The 19,492-nt window shown below is 41.2% G+C and overlaps 2 protein-coding genes across 5 annotated transcripts; both read left to right on the top strand.

Moving 5' to 3' along the window:
• Window positions 1-3,068: 3,068 nt before the first annotated feature.
• On the top strand, window positions 3,069-5,972 carry LOC107384121 (phospholipid hydroperoxide glutathione peroxidase-like). Its single transcript, XM_015957196.3, has 7 exons — window positions 3,069-3,183; window positions 3,946-4,040; window positions 4,250-4,394; window positions 4,563-4,714; window positions 4,912-4,936; window positions 5,048-5,107; window positions 5,263-5,972. The coding sequence occupies exons 1-7, from the start codon at window positions 3,070-3,072 to the stop codon at window positions 5,293-5,295; spliced, it is 624 nt and encodes a 207-aa protein (XP_015812682.3). The 5' UTR covers window position 3,069; the 3' UTR covers window positions 5,296-5,972.
• A 187-nt stretch (window positions 5,973-6,159) lies between these two features.
• Window positions 6,160-18,613, top strand: LOC107384120 (phosphatidylinositol 4-phosphate 5-kinase type-1 alpha). Of its 4 annotated transcripts, none has more exons than XM_054739103.2 (18): window positions 6,160-7,184; window positions 10,531-10,559; window positions 10,679-10,768; window positions 10,860-10,990; window positions 11,079-11,196; window positions 12,625-12,777; window positions 13,143-13,442; window positions 13,525-13,733; window positions 13,808-13,891; window positions 14,298-14,346; window positions 14,445-14,529; window positions 15,001-15,159; window positions 15,266-15,410; window positions 15,493-15,561; window positions 15,641-16,139; window positions 16,597-16,671; window positions 17,200-17,283; window positions 17,391-18,613. In XM_054739103.2, exons 1-18 carry the CDS (start codon window positions 7,121-7,123, stop codon window positions 17,391-17,393), a joined length of 2,346 nt encoding a protein of 781 aa, XP_054595078.2. In that variant the 5' UTR covers window positions 6,160-7,120; the 3' UTR covers window positions 17,394-18,613. The 4 variants fall into 4 exon arrangements, with proteins under 4 accessions (XP_054595078.2, XP_015812680.3, XP_070412223.1 ...); XM_070556122.1 differs by lacking the exon at window positions 6,160-7,184 and adding an exon at window positions 7,201-8,235; XM_054739109.2 differs by lacking the exon at window positions 6,160-7,184 and adding an exon at window positions 8,263-10,355.
• The last annotated feature ends 879 nt before the right edge of the window (window positions 18,614-19,492 follow it).

Genomic DNA, 19,492 nt, shown 5'->3' with positions numbered 1-19,492 from the left:
GAAACTAGTTGGTTTTTCTGTATTTTCTGTTCTTTATTTGCCACTTTTCCTCCAACAGGAGTTTTCACCATTACCGTACAGCCGACTGGTTTGATGAGGCATGAGCCGACATAAATCTCTGTAAAGAGAAAAGTGGGAGCACATATTCTCACTCTAAGTATTTTATGCTGCTCTGGTGATTTGTCTTCTCGGCTGACACGAGGGACAACCGCTGTTTTGTCTCATCTCTTCCTTTGAAACTTTTGCTTCAGCATGATACTTGTTCAGTCACACACTAGTTTTCTTTTCTTTTCTTCCTCTGCTCCTAAAAAAGAGAAAAACAAAAACGACTGAACAGTACATTTGACCTCTACCAAACGCTGGCTTCTCAGTTCTCCCTTCATGACATGACAGCCTGGCTGAATAAAGTAAACACACAAACCTTTTCTTTTTCCGGCTTTCAGCTATTCAAAGTCCACCGGACAGCTGTTAGGGTGCGAGTTTGATGTATCGCTTTCAAATGTCAGCTCATGCTCTTATTATCTGAAATGTTTTCATTAAACAGCTGAAGATAAGCCCCCACCATACTCCGGGAATTATTTAACGTAATATCTCATTCTCATGTCTTATAAATGAGTTCCACAACACACTCAAAGTAAGTAAACACTCATTTATTCATCACATTTTACCTGCAAAGCAGAAACTGGCTGTATTATGTCACACTCATTCTCCATGACAGTATGCAGATCATCAGCTAATTGCAGCGCCTCACCCCTTGCATCCCCACACACACTCGCGCTGCACTAATTGAGCTGGCATCGTTTGCAGGAGAAGCTCTTTGATCTGTGTTTTAATTGGCTGCGTGCAACGTTTTTAATCAGTGTTCAGGCTGGATGTTTCAGGTACAGATCTGTGGTGGACTCTGTGTTTGTCAGGCTCCAATTAAAGATTTCTTCTTCACCCCAAATGCACTTAGAGCACATATTTGCTTGTAAACGTTGACCTTGTGGTAAAAATTGTAAAAAAAACAACAAAAAACAAAACAAACAAAAAAAACACTTTTACAAACTATCTATAAGTGATAAATATTTCAGGAATCATAAACATAATAATTTGATGCAATTCATTTAAAATAGTACTTAAATGTAGAAGAAGATTTCAATTTCTGGCATGTAATTCTTCAAATATACATACATACATATATATATATATATATATATATATATATATATATATATATATATATATATATATATATATATATATATATATATATATTAGTAATTTATTTAATTTGCTTCCTATTGATGGAAACATTATTAAATATTTATTACATTTGTATGCAGGAACATCAACAAAAAACAGGCTTTGACTTTAAAACGGTAACAAATCCAAACATATCTAATTCCGTGCGATGCAAGAGAACATTTTCAGTAAAACAGCAGCTGGAACACCATATTAAAAATGAATTCCTTTGAGATTTCATTCAAAAGAGGAAATCTGCTAATCTTACCTTCAATAAAATGCATTAATAGAACAAAAGCAAACACCTAATCTACTGAATGTTGTGTGGAGTGGTGCACGTGCAGCTCCATGGGGGAGTTCCTCTAATTAAAAGAAACTAAGTGGTGTTTCAGGGGAATTTTAATGGTGGCATCAAATTGACATCAGGCTAATGAAGTCTATTCTGTTTGTTAGGGCAAAAACAAAGAAGAATGAGACAATGACCTGACAGCATATGTGAGAAGGATGAAAAATATTTTCAGTTTTAATTATTTTAAATATAGTTATTGGAATTTACTCAATGTGTAAATGTTTTCTCTCATGCAGCTGCCAAAAAGGTAACACCTTTAACCACACACACACACACACACACACACACACACACACACACACACACACACACACACACACACGCACACGCGCGCACACGCACACGCACACACACACACACACACACACACGCACACGCGCACACGCGCACACGCACACACACACACACACACACACACACACACATACACACACACACACACACACACACTCATTATTACCTGAAGTTTGCCTCCAAAGGCATCTATTTTTGTGAGCGGTGTGACAGTGCCCTCTGTTGGTCAGACCTTGAAACTACATCGTTAATGAACGTTCACAGAAGATTTCAATCTTCTAATTAGGGGAATTTCAGAAGATGAAGCAAACAGTAAACGTGTTGCAGTTTTTCTTGCTTTCGGGCATTTTCTTACAGCAAACTGCAAAACCTAGTTGATAATATGCAAAAGCATAAAAAAGATTGGCTTGTTCAATAGGCTTATTCATATTTTCTTAGGACAGTTTACTATTTTTGTGTTTTCAAATGCAAACATATTATATTTTAAAACAAGTAGAGTACATTAAATATTTGTGTTCAACGTTTTATGCTTTTTGCATTTTCGAATAACATTGGTTTGACAGATTTTGACAACCTCTTTACAAATGTTGTTTAAAAAACCTCGAGCAATGAAATGAGAATTATAGGTTTTAAATGGTACGACATTTAAGATCTGACAGATTCCTTTGACTGACATGACACGAGACTATATGTTGTGAAAGTTGAACTAACTATTAAAAGTATTTTAATTATGATCAGAGAATTGCACAAAAGGCAGTGGAAAAATATTATGATTAACACGTATTTGTATGACTGTGTACACATGAGTTCTGCGACGTTTTAAGTATTATTTGGAGTTTTGGGTAGGAATGAGTGACAGTTTAAACCACAAAATAGTATTACAAACACCATCTGAAAATAACTGGTAATTGTATTTTATTCCTTGTCACAAGACTCACATTCAAAGGAAAGTTCACCTTATTTTTAGTGGTTCTAGAAACTGGCAGTGTTCTCAGTTATTATTTCTCAAGATCAAAGAAACTGTTTTATTTTTCCAATCTGCAGGATTTTACATGTTTTTTTTATTTCATTTAAAGTCAGCGAGTTTCTGTCAAATTAATTTGATCTGCATTCGTAATGCTTCCCCGCCTCACTGTTTTTTAATTGACAATTCTGAAAATGCGCGTTATGGATAATTTGTCCCTCCTGAGCAACGGTTGGCTATGACGAAATTAAGAGGCGGTGCTCACAAGTCACGTGATAAAGCGGTCGTTATGTGGCTGCGTCCGACAGTGCTATTGGGGTTGGTGGGCACCAGAGGAATAGTCAGAAGTATGGTGAGTAGAAATGAGCGTGTTTAATGTGCGTTTTAACCCTTTTGCTTATAACAGACGGAACCGAGAGACTCTCCGTAGCCTAAAAGGGGAAAACAACTGTGTCACTTTGAAGCTTTCCTTATTTAGACGCGGTGCAGCAGATACAAGTGTCCGATGTTGTCACTGCAGCTGCTAAAGCTAACTTGATGGCTGCAGCTGCTGCAACAACAACGAGGCCCCTCCCTATTAACGTAGTATTAGCATTCCATATAATGTTTGGAATGGATTAATAATTTTATAGCTAGAATTAACCACATCAAACCACGGTTATCTGTTTTGTTTGACCCACGCTGACTTTGTTTTGCACCCGAAACATTCTGTTTTGACTCGCTGTAGTCCGTGGTGACAATCAACAAGAACTTTGGTTCGCTAGTAATCCGTTTATTTGCCCTTTGGCCATTATGTGACAGGTAAGATTTACGATTACCGCTGACTCAAATCTAGGAGTTTAATCTGGTGTTTTTCCTGTCTAAGCCCGGATGTGTGCGGTATGGAGCGAGAGGGGGTGGGGGCTGAGCTGATGACACAAGTGGGGCAATTTACTCAGAAAATTCGGACCATGGCCCTGGGTTAACTTCCACTTTTTCTCGGGAGTTTGACTCCTCCTACTGCGTAACAATCAAATATATTGACGTTTTAATTGTTTTCCCACTTTAACGCTAACTGGTTGTTGCCCCATCACGTAAACTCACCTGGCTGTCTCTTCTCACTTTTTATGTGCAGTGTGCTCAGGTAGGAGACTGGCAAACTGCCAAGTCCATTTACGAGTTCTCAGCCAAGGACATTGATGGGAATGAGGTCACTCTTGACAAATATAGGTAAAATTCACCAGTTGCATTTCACATTATCAGTTTAGTTGCTTTTTTATGATCTGACCAAATAAATCTTTAGATTTTCTAAAATGTTGTCAACTAATTTTTTTAATTTTTGGAATTTGTTCTAGAATACTGGGGGGAAATGTCACATTTAGACTTCTACTCAATCATGTTGCAGTCTAAATCTTTTTTTCTCTCCCCTTTTCTACCAGAGGATACGTGTGCATCATTGTAAACGTAGCCTCTAAATGAGGTAAGACGAAGGTAAACTACACTCAGCTTGCGGGAATGCACGCCTCGTATGCTGACAAAGGTTTACGCATCATGGGCTTCCCATGCAACCAGTTTGGTGGACAGGTAATTTGCATATACTGATCTTGGTGGCATCATCCTGATATTACAAAAGGGCTAAATAGACCTCTTGATAGATGGCTTATGTTCTCCTGCACCTGAAGAGCACATTAGATTTCTTCTGTGTGAAAAGTTTGATCCATTAAATTTTTTTAAAAATTTTGTATTATTTAGGAGCCGGGAACAGATGCAGAAATTAAGGAATTTGCCAAAGGTTACAATGCAGAGTTTGACATGTTCAGTAAGATTGAGGTGAATGGTGATGGCGCTCACCCTCTGTGGAAGTGGATGAAGGCACAGCCCAAAGGGAAGGGAACTTTTGGAAAGTGAGTTGAGTTTTTGCTTAGAAATGAGTCTTTTGTGATCTTTTGTAAATGACAATCCTTTAGCCAGATCTATTTGAGTTCCCTATTTGATGTACTTGAAGCCTGTCGTACTGGGATGTTTGTATTGGAGTTGAATGGAGTAGTTTTATGGCCATCCACACATTTTGGTTAATGCATTTTTATTTTACAATCCACAGCAACATCAAATGGAACTTTACAAAGGTAATCTTTTGTTTGGGGGGGGGTGTCTCTTTAAACTATTATCAGCCTAAAAATCCTTCACCTCAAAGCTGCTGAGATAATATTGTGATATCGTCTTTGTTCTCTCAACAGTTTCTTATCAACAGGGAGGGGCAGGTGGTGAAGCGATACGGTCCGACAGAGGATCCAAGTGTAAGATCCAGCAGCTGTTTACATATTTTCATGCATGATTTACAAAACCTTTCAAATGCTCTTAATGTTTGCAAACCATAATCTGCAGAAACATTGTTAAATAGTGTTGGATTGTGGTGTCTGTTTCCTGCTCAATAAAATGTCTCTTTCTGCAGGTGGTGGAGAAGGACCTGCCCACATACTTGTAATATTACTACATGTTCCTCTGATCTCTCACATGGACTTGAGGGTCTTTGTGTGTGTGGGCCTGGACCAGTGACGGCTCTGTTCGTAAACCCGTCTTTGGAAGGGACAGAGCCTGATGATTCTAAGCGTGCAACTTATCCCCAGAGCCTGCTCACACTCGGCGTAGTAAGACCATATGAGAGGGCAGTCCCGATCTAGCAAACACAAACATTAAATAAATTGCATCATACGTTTGCAACAGTCATTCCTTTGTACATTAAATAGCACATACCTTTCTGCTTGGACAACTATCGGTAGTTGATGATCCTGTCAGTATCTCCTTTTCACATGTCTATTGGATCTTGATGGTGAGAAGACGGCGGCTTTGTTCATATTTGGTAACACGCAGGTGCTGAACAGATGCCGCTGGCGTTTGCATACACATGTGAAACAAGTTTTTAAAATAGAGTATATTTCCTCCCGTCTTGGCTCTGACTACTATTGTGTTCACTGATGGATTGTCTTTTGTCAGTGATGTTAAACCATGTCGTAGAGGGGCTAATGTTCATGTGATTTTATGTAACTACATAGATGCCAATAGAAAAAGACCTCGCATATTAAAAGCTACTGATAATATTTGCACTTTTCAAGGATTGCACCATTATGTGTGATTTAAAATAAAAATAAATGTCGTGTTGCATTTTGTGTCAGTTATGTGCTTATGTAGCATCGCTCCTAACGTTTCAACTTTTTGTCTTAAATCTGAACTTCTAATTAAGTTTGATTTTGGTATTAGTTTTTCTTTAGTCCTGGGCTGAATTAAGTACTTTAATACAAAAGTTATTACCGGATCCCAGCAGTAAAACATAATTAAGTAGGAATAACGTATAATCCATAGTACAGCTGGCCTGTAATTTCTAAACCTGTTCATAAATGGAGAAAATGGGAATTAAATGAGACTAGAGAATAAGAGTTAAACATGTTTTGACAAATAAAAAAATATATATGTGGTTTTTTATAATAAAACTAAGGCAAAATGTGGCTAATGGCCACAGTTGTAGCAAAAAGTCAAAAATGAGCCTGAACTTCCATCTGTTTCACAACCTCCTGAACTAAACCAGGGATTTCTGTATCTCGAGACTTCTGCGCCGGTTGACAGGTCAGGTCAGACCCACTCCGTGTGACAATCGGTGCAGCTTTCAGGAATGAAAAGTTCCTCCTCCATATGTTTCTGCTCATTTACAGAATTAGATCTGTTTTCAGTACACAAAAACTCATCTGGGCCTAACCTTTCAAGTTCTCAATAGATTTGGGTTTATAAGTGGGGTTGTCCATGGGTTAAGTAACGGCCCTGTCTTATAAACCCCATAGGTATGATGAGGCCCAATGTCACTTTCACCTTTTTAAACAGGGAAACTGACAAGATTGCTATCACCTATACAACTCACAGCCCACACTTTCAAATAATTTAGATTTATTCTTTCATTAGGCCATATTTTAATTTAGAAATATTCAGCAGTTTCCCCATAATTTTCAGCACAGTTTTAAATTTCATTAAATTTTAGTGGCATTCGTTATTTTAACAGACGAGTCTGTAATTAATGACGCTGTGACCCGCACGCGCACATGCAGCCGCAGCGCGAGAGGAGGCTGATGACGCGCAGCAGCGGCAGAGATGATCAGCAGCACCGCTGGTTCTGAGCTCGACGGCGTCGCTGCAGAACCACGTCTACTCTCCAGGAGCGATGTCACCCTAAGCCGCATCGGTACCGAACAGGGTGAAATGTCAGGAGGTTCGGTCCGTCCACAGCGCGTCGTCTGGGTCCTGTAGCATCAGCTGTTGGAGAGATGGAGTCGGTGCTGAGGGAAGGAAGCCTGAGCGAGAGTCTACGATCAGACTCCGGGGACAGCGGTATGTGTGGAAGTGGATGGTTCATATATGTTTGGGTATTTAGAAAGTCGTCCGCCTGGGGGTAGAGATGGGAGGCTATTTACAGCTGACAACAATTTCCTGCACAACAGGTAAATAAAATAGTATCCGTGCAAATGAATAATAAATGCTTGGCAGCCAGCAGGGCCATGATTGGATTCACTGCTGTGTTGTAAATGCCAGTAGCTCTCTGCATGCTGTCTCAATCAGCTGCACGATGATGTGCACACACAAGCAGGGGCCTGTTGAGATGAGCTACATTAATCCTACATTACAAGCTGCTGTTTACAAAATCAATAGTGCAGAACATGTTTGCATGAATCCTGCACTTGATATCTGTCAGCAGGTCCATGCTCTCATGTCCTCTTCCTAATCCGCTCCAGGAGACGATTCTTTTGTATATACAAAATTATAAAATAAACCTCTGTAATTGTATGGATGAGAATTACAGGCAAAACATCACAGATGTGGTTGAGTTTAGCCAGTGCAGGGAGACGCATGCGCCTTCATGTTCTGTTGCTACAAAGATTTATATATTGTCAAATATTTTTGCATGCAGACACAGAATTTGTCCATGTTTAGCATCACTTAACATTAATTTTTTCAGTTGATAAGCGAAAGTTTCAATTATTTTTATTACAGCACACTCTAAGGCTCAAGGCATAATTTAAACCCAAGTAAACATGTTTATATGTAATGAATACTCTGATTTTACTGTAATATGTCTATTTCTATCCTCCGCAGCTATTTCCTTCTGTACTCATAACAGATATGGCAGCGTAGGGTTGTCCTGTTTGTTGCTTTGCAGCTTAGTGACACATTATTCTGATCTGACCCTAATCCCTCAGACAGTCTGCGTTCTCCTGTGTCTCACACTCATAGATGTCCCACTATTAACCTGCAGGTTACAGCTTCCTGGTGGAAACCAGGTCTTGTTGCAAGCAGCTGCTCTGACGGGGGATCCTAAAGGTCACGATGTAGCAATATGCAGTTTGTTCAGCTTAGATCCATGAAATCTGCAGATGAAACCATGGTGTGTACAATAGAAAAAAAAAGTACTTTTAGTAACTTTCAGTTATTTATAATTTGTAATATGGTTGTGTCTGGTTCAAATGACAACATTTATCTTCAGGTAATCCTCACATTGTTTCTCTGTTGCCATCACAATGTCAATGTTTGTGGTTGAGGATGAAGACAAGCATCATCTAACTCCCTCTGAGCTAATCTGGAGTTATTTGAAATTAACTGTGGCAAGGTGGAGAAATGAGGGCCCGGGCGGGATTCGATCCCCAGACTCCCGGGTGAGAGTCACCAGTCAGCCAAAGGGATATCCCCTTGGCCAAGTAACCAGGGGCATGATCAGTCGGGTCACTGTGACAGGACGCTCACACTGCCACACTACAAGAGCAAGAGCTATTCAAGTGGGGGCCATCAGATTCTGGGCCTTTATTTATTGTTTAATTTATGACCAAATTTCTGCAAAACTAACATTTGCATCAGTTTTTGGCTTTTTTTTTAAATCTGAAAATCCAGCCGTTGTTTGCAGAAACAGTAAAGATCTCATGAAGATTGTCTTTTTGTTATAAAAAAGATTTTTTTTAAGTAGCCATTTTTTTCAAAAATAAATTTAGAAAGTGACTGCAAGAAACTATAATAATTAAGTTGAATCTGTTTTTATTTAATTAATTGTCACTGAATAAATTAATTAAGCAGAAATCAATTCTGTTTGTGAAACTCAAAGTGTTCAGACCTGCGCTGGCAGCTTGTGTTAGCATGCACCTCAAAATATTTCCGTTATAAATCACTGAAAAGCTTTTAGTCAACATCACAGTCTCTGTCTAGGTCACACCCTCCTGCATCTAATCCAAACAACCATTCCAACACAATAAGGCAAAACGACATCGGTGATGTCTCGGGGGGGCTGGAAGGTGTCAGAACGGTTAAGAACTGAACTGAGAAGACCGGGAGTTCAGCTGTAGTATGGAGTGTGTGACCAAAACATGGAGATACAAGCGTTGGGCCGGACCACACACAGTAGGGATGCAACAATACCACTTTTTTTCAAACTGATACGATACCGATGCTTGGATCTGATTACTCGCCGATACCGATACTTCTAGCACACAGAAATTGCTATGCATTGGAATGTAGGTTTTATTTTCTTCTCTGCTTTCAACAGCAAAAGACTGTGAGGTAGATAAAAAGTAAAATATATGAATAGAAATGATCATAAAACTAAAATATTAGGTGAACAGAAACGACAAGTTACAGTGAAGCCACTTTTAAGTGACTGCATTGGTATCGGTTACCTTTTACCGATACCAGAATCGGTATCGGTGCATCCTTAACACGCAGTAATTATAGGTAACGTCGTACGAGGTTTGAAGGGAAACAAACTCATAGCGCGTAACCAGAAAAGAAAGGCGTAGGAGATCCCGTGACCTGAAAACTTCTGGAGAATGGAATGATGGGAAATGAAGTTTAATGCTTAGGTGAAAGTTGGTGCAGCTGAGTGGGAACCGTGGCAGTAGGGGTTCTCCCATATTACAGTCAGGACTGACAAAGCTCCTCAGATGAAAAGCGAAACGTCTTTAAGAAACCAAAGAAGTCCAGTTGCCTTCATTTGAATCCTTTGGATTGTAGTGAAGTTTGTATAAATCTTTATTCTGTTGTCTTCTCCTTTATCTATGAGGGTAAAAATGGTATTATATGCATCTGAACTTTCCTTTTACACCATCTACTTGAGTGTTTTCTGTGTAATTTAACATTTCCACCGTTTAATCTCTAACAGCATCTTTTATAATCTTAATCTATAGTTAATATTAAGATGATGGAAACCAAGCAGCACCCCTCTCCTGTGTCCTCATCTCGTAGACCGTTTACTTTTGTCACTTGTTGTTTGGAGAGAATCTCTCTAATCCTCGTGTGTGATTGGCTGGTGGTGTGATCTGCCGCTTTCAGCCAATCATGGCACTCGGATTAAAGAGGAAGTCAATCCAATAGAGTTTTTACCTCGCCTGTACAAATCTCACTGATCCAGGAATAGAAAACACCAGACTCCACTTCACACTTCTGAGTGATTTAGCCTCTTTTTGCTCCTTTTCCTTCGGGATCATCGAACAACTGAAAATCTGTAGAAAATCTCTCCTGCTGGTGAGTTAAAAATGCATCTGCAGCTAATCTAATGAAGTCTTGTGGGGTTTTAAACCCGTCATGGAGGTTAAACTGGTCCAGGTAACATTACTCCTGCTAAATAACACCTAATAATAAATAATGCATGAATGAGCAGCCTTTTAATCAGACTTTTTATTGTTCTGTTCGTCTACAGATTCCGCCAAGAAGGCTCAAATAACAGAGGTGAGAGGTCATTTCACACGATACACCAACCCGTCTTGTCTGTCCTTTTCTCTGGTTCATTGCTCCATTCAGCTAAAACACTGTTACATTCATATTTACTGTTCCATGTGTTGGATTAGATGCCGTCCCTGTTTGGAGCAGACCCACCTCGGGAGAAGAAGATCGGTCACAGGAGGGTGGACGCCTCTGGAGAGACAACTTACAAAAAGGTAGGCCTGTCTTCTTTGACTTTAGGTCAAAACACATTTCTTTCTACCTTCCACCCTCTCGTTGTCACCTCTCTGCGCTCGCCACCATCAGACCACCTCGTCTGCCCTGAAAGGCGCCATCCAGTTAGGGATCGGATACACCGTCGGCAACCTCAGCTCCAAACCGGAGCGAGACGTCCTCATGCAGGATTTCTACGTGGTGGAAAGCATCTTCTTCCCCAGGTGCGTCCACATGAACGTGATGTGTTAGAAGTGTTTAACGTAACATCTCATTCGTTTTACTTGTGTTGCTTCAAACTGCTTCTTACAGCGAAGGCAGCAACCTCACCCCGGCTCATCACTTCCCAGACTTCAGGTTTAAGACCTACGCTCCCGTGGCTTTCCGCTACTTCAGAGAACTTTTTGGGATCAGACCAGACGACTACCTTGTAAGATCCACGTTTCCTGTGATCATCCACATCTTCTCGAGTTTCGTGCAACGTCATTTACAGACACAAATTCTGTTTTATTCAAAAACACAAAACTACAATATTTAGCCGTCATATCTCATTAGTATCGACATGACTTTAAACATATTTTTAAATTTAAATAATCGTCACTAAGTTTTAATCTGCTGATCAGTCTTTCCGTGTTAACCTTCTACATGCACAAACATGGAAGCCCATGCACAAACAATCAGATTCTAATTGGGCTAAAGCTTTGTGCACGGTGTTTGCCATGGTATCTGCGCGCTCACATTGACTTACAGTGTGTTTTGCAACACTAAAGCACATCGTCTACCTGTGCCAGGAGAGGGAGATTAGCAGAGTAAAGCTTTCTGTTGTATCGTCCCGGTAGTGGCATCAGACTCAGCACAGCGTGTGTTTGCATGTTTGTGGTGTTTAAATGCGTTTTCACTCAGCTTTAGAACATTTAATGACTTTGCTAGACAGGTTAACACCCTGCAAAGATCTGAGTGTAGTTTCGTCATTTTTCGTTGCTTATTTTGACGTCGGACTGAAACTAACAGTCGAGTTTATAGCTTTACGTCACTGATTAAGATAACTTAATCAGCCCTTTAACACACAGGTCTTTTTTTCAAACACAGCAAACAAGTATAAAAATAATAAAGATAAATATACTTTAAAAAATTCACAAAAAATGTTAAACATGTAAATTAGCAATAAAATGACTGCAGAATTATGCTGAATAGGTGAGAAGTGAGATGAAGGGTCACCTATGTTTCCTACCTCTACATTAAAGGGATACTATGCAACTTTTTCATATTTGTAAATCATTTTCTTGATCCACTATGTGCTAAAATAACCCTTTAAATGGTTAATGAAAGTTCACTCAGACCCCCATCGACCTCTGTGGCCCAAATACCGCATTTGCAACTTCAGAGTGCCAGTCTGGTCTGTTGTGGCTGACACACCTGGCGCTGCAGTTTGCCCCCAGCATGCTTCCTGCATGTATTATATCATGAACACAGCTGATTTGTTTAATTTAGTTATGAGTCGCTCCTGTAGACACAAAGGAAGGCTGGGGAGACAGTTCAGCTTTCAGCTTAAGGAGTTAAAAAGACGAACGCACAATGAGGAGACACGTTTTGCTTTTGGTTCTACTAAGTGGACACTAGAGGGTGCTAAAGCAAGCCAAAACTACCTAGTCTCTCTTTTTAAATGGACTAATTATTCTTTATGAAATAAGCGGAATATTTAAAGCCAAAAACAGATTAGCCTTCTTTAACAGAAACAATAAAAACTGACAAATATCATCATCAGCTGAAATATGTTGAACATTTGTCAGATGCAGTTTTATAAAAGTCGCAGCCTGGATGAAAAGGTAGAAATGAAATCTGTTTGTCCTCCCTCCAGTTTTCACTGTGCAACGAGCCGCTGATCGAGCTGGCCAATCCCGGAGCCAGCGGCTCCATCTTCTACGTAACCCGTGACGACGAGTTCATCATCAAAACCGTCCTGCACAAGGAGGCTGAGTTCCTGCAGAAGCTGCTTCCTGGTTATTACATGGTGAGAACATCTCATTCATTTTAGTGAATACGTCTAGTATAAAAAAACAAGTGTGTGTGTGTGTGTGTGTGTGTGTGTGTGTGTACATGAGCACATGCTTAAGTAGAGCTCTGCAGCAGAAGCTTGTAGTTATCCTCTTTACCGTTCCTCCTGGAGTTGGCCCTCTGTCAGCTGTGACATCAGCAGATGACTTTGTGAGATCTTTAAAAGGTTTAATCATGAAGACCTTAGCTCTCGGTTTCTGTCGAGGCATGTGCAGAAGTCACGCTCTCCTGCAGGTGCATGCTCTTCTGATCCTGCAGCACAAGAAACAACAGCTCATCAACCACAAATCAAATGTAGTTTCTCTCTTTTTCCTCCTTTAGAACTTGAATCAGAACCCCCGCACTTTGCTGCCTAAGTTCTTTGGACTCTACTGCGTCCAGTGTGGAGGCAAGAACATCAGAATTGTTGTTATGAACAACATTTTACCGTGCTCTGTGCGCATGCACCTTAAGTTTGATCTGAAGGGCTCGACGTACAAGAGACGGGCATCCAAGAAGGAGAAGGAGAAATCCAAACCCACTTTCAAGGACCTGGATTTCCTGAACGACGTTCCTGAAGGCCTCATTCTGGATCAGGACACATACAGCGCTTTGGTCAAAACGCTGCAGAGAGACTGTCTGGTGAGAAGAACAAAAACAAAGAAAAACACTTTAGAAATTAAAATAAGTTAACATTCAGACAATAAATCGTGTTTCCTGTCAGGTTCTGGAGAGTTTTAAGATAATGGACTACAGTTTGCTGCTTGGCGTCCACAACAAGAGTCTTGCAGAGAGGGAGCAACAGTCCCAAGGCTCCCCCACAGCTGGGGGCGATGAGAAGAAGCCTGCAGGCCAGAGAGCTCTGTACTCCACAGCTATGGAGTCCATACAGGGGGGGTCCACATGCAGGGACACACTGGACCATGAAGACACGTGAGTCACCTTCTCATCATCATTATCATCGTATCGAAGCCACACATGATCCAGACGTGTGTTTCCTGCTTTAGTATGGGTGGCATTCCTGCTGCGAGTGGGAAAGGAGAGCGCCTCCTGCTGTTCATTGGAATTATTGACATCCTTCAGTCATACAGGTGATGCTTTGGGGATCCTTAATGAAAAGATTTTTAAGGATTTTTATTATTTTTAATACAAATGCTTAATTTAAACTTGAATGGATTATAACTGCAAAAGGGCAAGTTACAAAATCTTCCCACAAAAATATTCTCACAAGGGAAAATAGATGAGTGTGGGTCATCGTGACATGTGGGAACCTTCTCATTGGCACCACTACAGTTCCATTTTAGGATGGAAATGCTTGTGCTGAGGCCAATCGAGGCGTAAATAAAATAATTTACAGCAATGCAGTTTGATCTTAAACTCAAACAAATGGATCTAATAAGATAGAATGGATCCATTATTAAAGAAGTATTTTAGATTGATGTTTCTACAAATACTTCACAAGAGTGACTGATTGTATTTTAATGTCTTTTCTGACAGATTGATCAAGAAACTTGAGCACTCTTGGAAGTCTCTCATCCACGACGGAGTAAATCTTCTTTATTTAAGCACATGAAACTGTTAATGTGTCTTTTTTCAGTTTGAACAATTATTTGTTTCTGGGTTTGCTTCGTTTCCCCACCACAGGACACCGTGTCCGTCCACAGGCCCGGCTTCTACGCTGAGAGGTTCTACAGGTTCTGCAGCTCAGTCGTCTTCAGGAAAAGCAGCTGTGAGTCCACGCACACACACACACACACACACACACACACACACGCACGCACGCACGCACGCACACACACACACACGCACGCACACACACACACACGCACGCACACACACACACACACACACACACACACACACACACACTAATACAAGCATCTGGTTTGAGATCGGGTGTTAAGCCCAGTCATCTGGGAGGGGCTTGGAGTAGATCCACTGCTCCTCCACATCGAGAGAGCAAGTTGATATGGCTCCGGCATCTAGTTAAGATGCCTCCTGGACGCCTCCCTGGTGAGATTTTCCGGACACGTCCAACCGGGACAAGACCTAAAGGAAGACCCAGGACACGTTGGAGGGACTCCTCCCAAAGGAGGTGGCACAAGTGGCTGGGCATGTTCAGGCAGCTGCCCCTGTGACCCGACCCCAGATACCGGAGGAAAATGGATGGATGGAGTAAATGTTACTCCCTTTCACACAGCTTTGCGATCATCTCCCTCTAAGAGAGGCAGAGGAATGCCGTCCAAGTCCAGTGCTGGAACCGGGTCAACTGGGCAGCGCCCTTCGCTGTGTGATGAAAGGCAAGACAACTTTGAGAACCTGAGAGGAGCTCGCAACCTTCCCATGCTGGATGACAACAGTAAGATACGTTATAAGAATCTAAAACTATACGGATGTTGATATTTTACAACTATAACGGAGTAGATGTACTGGTTCTGGGCTTGACTCATGATCTGGTCCTTCAGGTAGGGATCCTCCTTCCTTTGAAGACGCCACTACAGCATCCATCGCCACGACTCTGTCGTCTAACAACTCTTTACCCACCTCGCCGTTCGACACACCAGAACATCCACGCTCCAGAAGACAGATGGCTTCACCGAATGTGGCCAGGTCAGAAGATAAAACGTCAGGAATCCAGTTATGGACGTTCGTGTCAAATCACACTTTGTTTTTTATTTTTGTGTCCATAAAGATCACAAAAAGAAGTTGTCGAGGTTCACGGTGATCGCCAGGAGACCATAACCGTAGAGGTGGAGCTGAGGTAAACAGAATGAAGTGATGAGCTTAAACAGCCATGTTTGTAGTTTTTTTAAACAGTTTAATTTGTTTTCTTTATGCAGCAAAATCCCACAGAGCACCGAGCTCACACAGATGACTGGCATCATCTCCTCCAACCAACAATCATCCCATCAGACAGTCTCCTCATCTTCCGCATATTCCTCCGCCACTCTTCCTCCCTCTTTTGTGTCATCCTCCTCTTCTTCTGCTCAGTGTGCTGCTCAGTCATCCGCAACACTCTCCACATCCATCCGTCCATCCAACAAACCCCTCACCTCCCCGGAAGCGCTTCAGTCTTTAACCCCTCCCTCTCTGGTTTCTAAACCAGCCGTGCAACCTACAAGCACCGCCTCCCTCCCTCCCGCCTCAGCTTTCACCCCTATCTGCACTGCGTCCTCTCTCTCCCCCACACCTCCCTCCTCTCAGCATCTCCCATCAACACCTCCCTCCTCCTCCCCCTCAAGCCCCCAGGTGTCTCAGCAGGTGCCACAAAATCAGCTCTCAGTGTCCAGCAGCCACGACTCGCTGGACGGGGAGGTGCAAGTTTCTGACATTTACTTCGTAAGTTCAATCTGGATTTTACGTCCCCCCTGAAAATGATCAACTCAAGCTAGTGAAGCAGATTTGAAACCATCTGACAAGTGAAACGGAAATATTCCTTTTTCAGTGGTCCAGTCAGGATAGCGTGGTAGAGTTATGATGGTGAGCAGGTCTGAGTGTGCTGCAGTCTGCACGCACGCTCTGGCTGCAAAAGTCTTAATCAGACTTAAAATCTGCTTTTGAATGCGTCTCATCTTCACAGCATGAAGTTTGTCTGCCAACCCGTTTTATGCTTCATGTCATTTTCCACCCGTCAGCCATCTTTATTGATCTGCATTCCACACTTTAATACATCATCATGATGCTTTTTTTGTGTCTGATACCATAATCCACTCTCATCCCTTTACTTCAATGTGTGTCTGTGTGTTCGTGTGTGTGTGTTCGTGTGTGTGTGTGTTTGTGTGTCTCCAACCATCAGTATGCGGATGGACGATATTGGGTGTACTCTCCGGTTCTTGGCCGTCGTAAACTTAACTCTAGTTCAAGTTACAATGTAAGTTTCCAGTTAGGTAGTGGTAGCTGTTAGGCAAACTGGGATTTGTGAGTAGTTGTTCCAGTCGCACCATCATATGCGCTGCTGATGTGGATCAAAACCAAACTCTAGCTCATTACTAACAGTAAAGCGTTTACTAAAGTTTGCAGAAAAGGGCATTGCATGTGAGAAGTGCTGCATCAGAATCTCCTCCGTTGGTTTTTAGAAATAAATAATGCAATTTTATATCAAATATTTCCACTAATCAGACAATTGAATGCTCAGAATCTAACTTTGGTTGTATTTGCATTGCTGGGAATGGGCTGTCTAATAAAGCTGCTCTGTGCATGTGTTAATGTTATGTTTAGATCTGCACAACTGGGAGTCAATCTGTAAAAAAATAAACTAACTTAATACATGAAAATGCACGAATGCACTTCTGTTTTATAAACTTGAACAGCAGCTTTCAAATATTTGTGTGAAGCTTGTGGATCTCAGTCTTCTCATCATCTTCTGCCCCCTGCTGGCTGTATTGTTTTCTAACTGCAGACTCAGGAGGACCAGAGCTGGGTGAACTCTCCTTTTCACTACCGCTCCGAGTCCAGAAAAGGCTCCGATGGTGGGAGTGAGACAGTAAGTCTACATCTCATTCCTGAACTCCAAGAACAGAGAAGAAATGATTTGTTTTCCTTCTCTGGCGTGTCTGTTCCTGATATTAATCATCTCTCTTTCTCCTCCAGTAATCCCCCTGTGGGGACGACAGTGATGGGTGGAGTCCTCGAGTACAAAAGCGGTGATGTTTTGCCGATAAAGCCACGAGGATGCTGCAGACTTACTGCCGTTTGATGGGTGATGAAGCTTTCATCTAAAAAAAAAAAAAATTGGGAATGCATTTTGACAAATTAAAATGAAAGAACAGAAAAAAAAATCAGCAGCAGCATGATTTACTGAACATCAGTTATTGGACAATGTGTTTAAAAATGCAAACTATCTGTTGTTACATAATTTTCCTGAGAGTTTGGATGCAGAAGCAGCAGCAGCTTAAAGAGCGAAGCGGGTCCAGACTTCTGTCCCTTCTCTGCCTATGCAATATCAGTTACAGATTTCTCTTATTGACTCTTTCTTTCTGTATTTCTGTCACTAGCAGCATGTCGGTTTGTAGGCTTTTGTTTTAGGCTCTTTATCAGTGTTCACACTCCAACCACCGTGTATTCACTACGTTCTTACTCTCCCTGTGCTGTGTACTGGTCCATTTAGAGAATCTGGCATAAGAGGTTGTGTTCAAATGGCCTTACTAACTCTTTAATATAAACACTTTGTATACATCTTCCACTAAAACACAACTATTAAAAATATCTATCTGTAATTAAATGCCAACTATTTTTAGCAGAGTGATTAAAATGCATTATAGAAGGATAATAAGAAGCAATAGATCTAATAGTTTCTATTTTTTGTAAACTGTTGGTTTGCATGTGCTTAAGCACATACTTGATCTTGTGTTGCCGTGTGTGCGCACGTGCATGGGTTTGCATGCCAAAATGTAAGATGGGGACTTTTTTCTCTCCTCTCTTTTTTGTCAGATTGTGAAAAAAGTTTTTTTTTAGTCAGCTGAGAGCTTGAAGCAGCTACGAGCTTGTTGGCTCTGTGTGGAGAACAAAACACGCTTGGCTCGGTTTCCACCAACACTGGAGAGAAATGATTACACCAGTCTAAAACCAAATGTTCCCCAGTTTGCATATGGTGTGGTTAAAAACAGAAATGGCTGTTTTTATTGGTCCCCTGTGTGATAACATGCTGAAACAACAATCAGAATCATTTGACCCCTGTTTGAGTGTGAAACACCACTTATTCATTTTTTTACTGTTTAAATTCAGATTGCTGATGTTAACCTGCCTGTTTGTGGGCAACAGTGTTTGTAATTTATCACTGTGAACAATCTAATAAAGTTATATTGTGTTAATGATGTGGATGCACGTCTAATATAACAATTTGGCTGTGAAGTATCAATAGTTTGAACACCAGAGGGCGCCAGAGTGCCTAGAAGGTGTGCAACCCAGTGTTGCTTCATAGAGTGGTTAACTACTCACTGCTTTCAGTTTTCTTTTTTTTTAACCATACTGCTCTTGCTCTTAGATACCGTTTGAAATTAAAATACCCAACATTCATCGGGGTATGAGCAACCTCATGAGTCTCTTTACTGTGCTCCTGATGGATCATAAAAGCGAGGCTCGTGTTTAAAGCCTCATACCTCAACCTCACCACATCACTCTGACATTTTAATGTACATAAATAAAACGATATGAAATCTTGATGACTTCACTCAGAGCAGATTGATTTTTATTAGCGCAGGCTTGCTTCCACAAATAAAACAATAATCAATCATGTTGTTGTCCCTAACAGCTCCTTAGGACTTTTGTTGGATTAAAAAAAACCTGCTTTTATTGATATAAATGTAAATGTTTTCGTTTAAAGGCAAAGCAGAAAGAATATCATGCAATATAAATGTGCTGTGCATGTGTGTGTGTGTGTGTGTGTGTGTGTGTGTGTGTGTGTGTGTGTGTGTGTGTGTGTGTGTGTGTGTGTGTGTGTGTGTGTGTGTGTGTGTGTGTGTGTGTTTGTGTGTGAGAGAGAGAGTCAGAGTTGTGAATTTCACTCATGGAGACAAGTCAGCCATGTCTAGCCATGATGGAATGTGTGATGGACAAGGATCAGCAGCTACCTGACCAATCGGCCCAGAATGAAATTGTCCTTCAACACACACCTTCACCTACACACACACACACACACACACACACACACACACACACACACACACACACACACACACACACACACACACACA

The sequence above is a fragment of the Nothobranchius furzeri genome, chromosome 11 (assembly GCF_043380555.1).
Source record: "Nothobranchius furzeri strain GRZ-AD chromosome 11, NfurGRZ-RIMD1, whole genome shotgun sequence".
NCBI classification, from domain to species: domain Eukaryota; kingdom Metazoa; phylum Chordata; class Actinopteri; order Cyprinodontiformes; family Nothobranchiidae; genus Nothobranchius; species Nothobranchius furzeri.
The sequence above is the reverse complement of the archived record's forward strand: the minus strand, read 5'-3'. Positions and strand labels throughout refer to the sequence as shown.

Excerpts from the sequence above, each read along its gene's own strand:
- LOC107384120 (XM_054739103.2), top strand. The coding sequence starts at position 7,121 with ATGGAGTCGGTGCTGAGGGAAGGAAGCCTGAGCGAGAGTCTACGATCA. Across the intron at positions 12,778-13,142 it reads TGCTTCCTGGTTATTACATG|AACTTGAATCAGAACCCCCG; the intron begins GTGAGAACATCT and ends TTCCTCCTTTAG. Across the intron at positions 14,530-15,000 it reads CGTCTTCAGGAAAAGCAGCT|CTTTGCGATCATCTCCCTCT; the intron begins GTGAGTCCACGC and ends CCTTTCACACAG.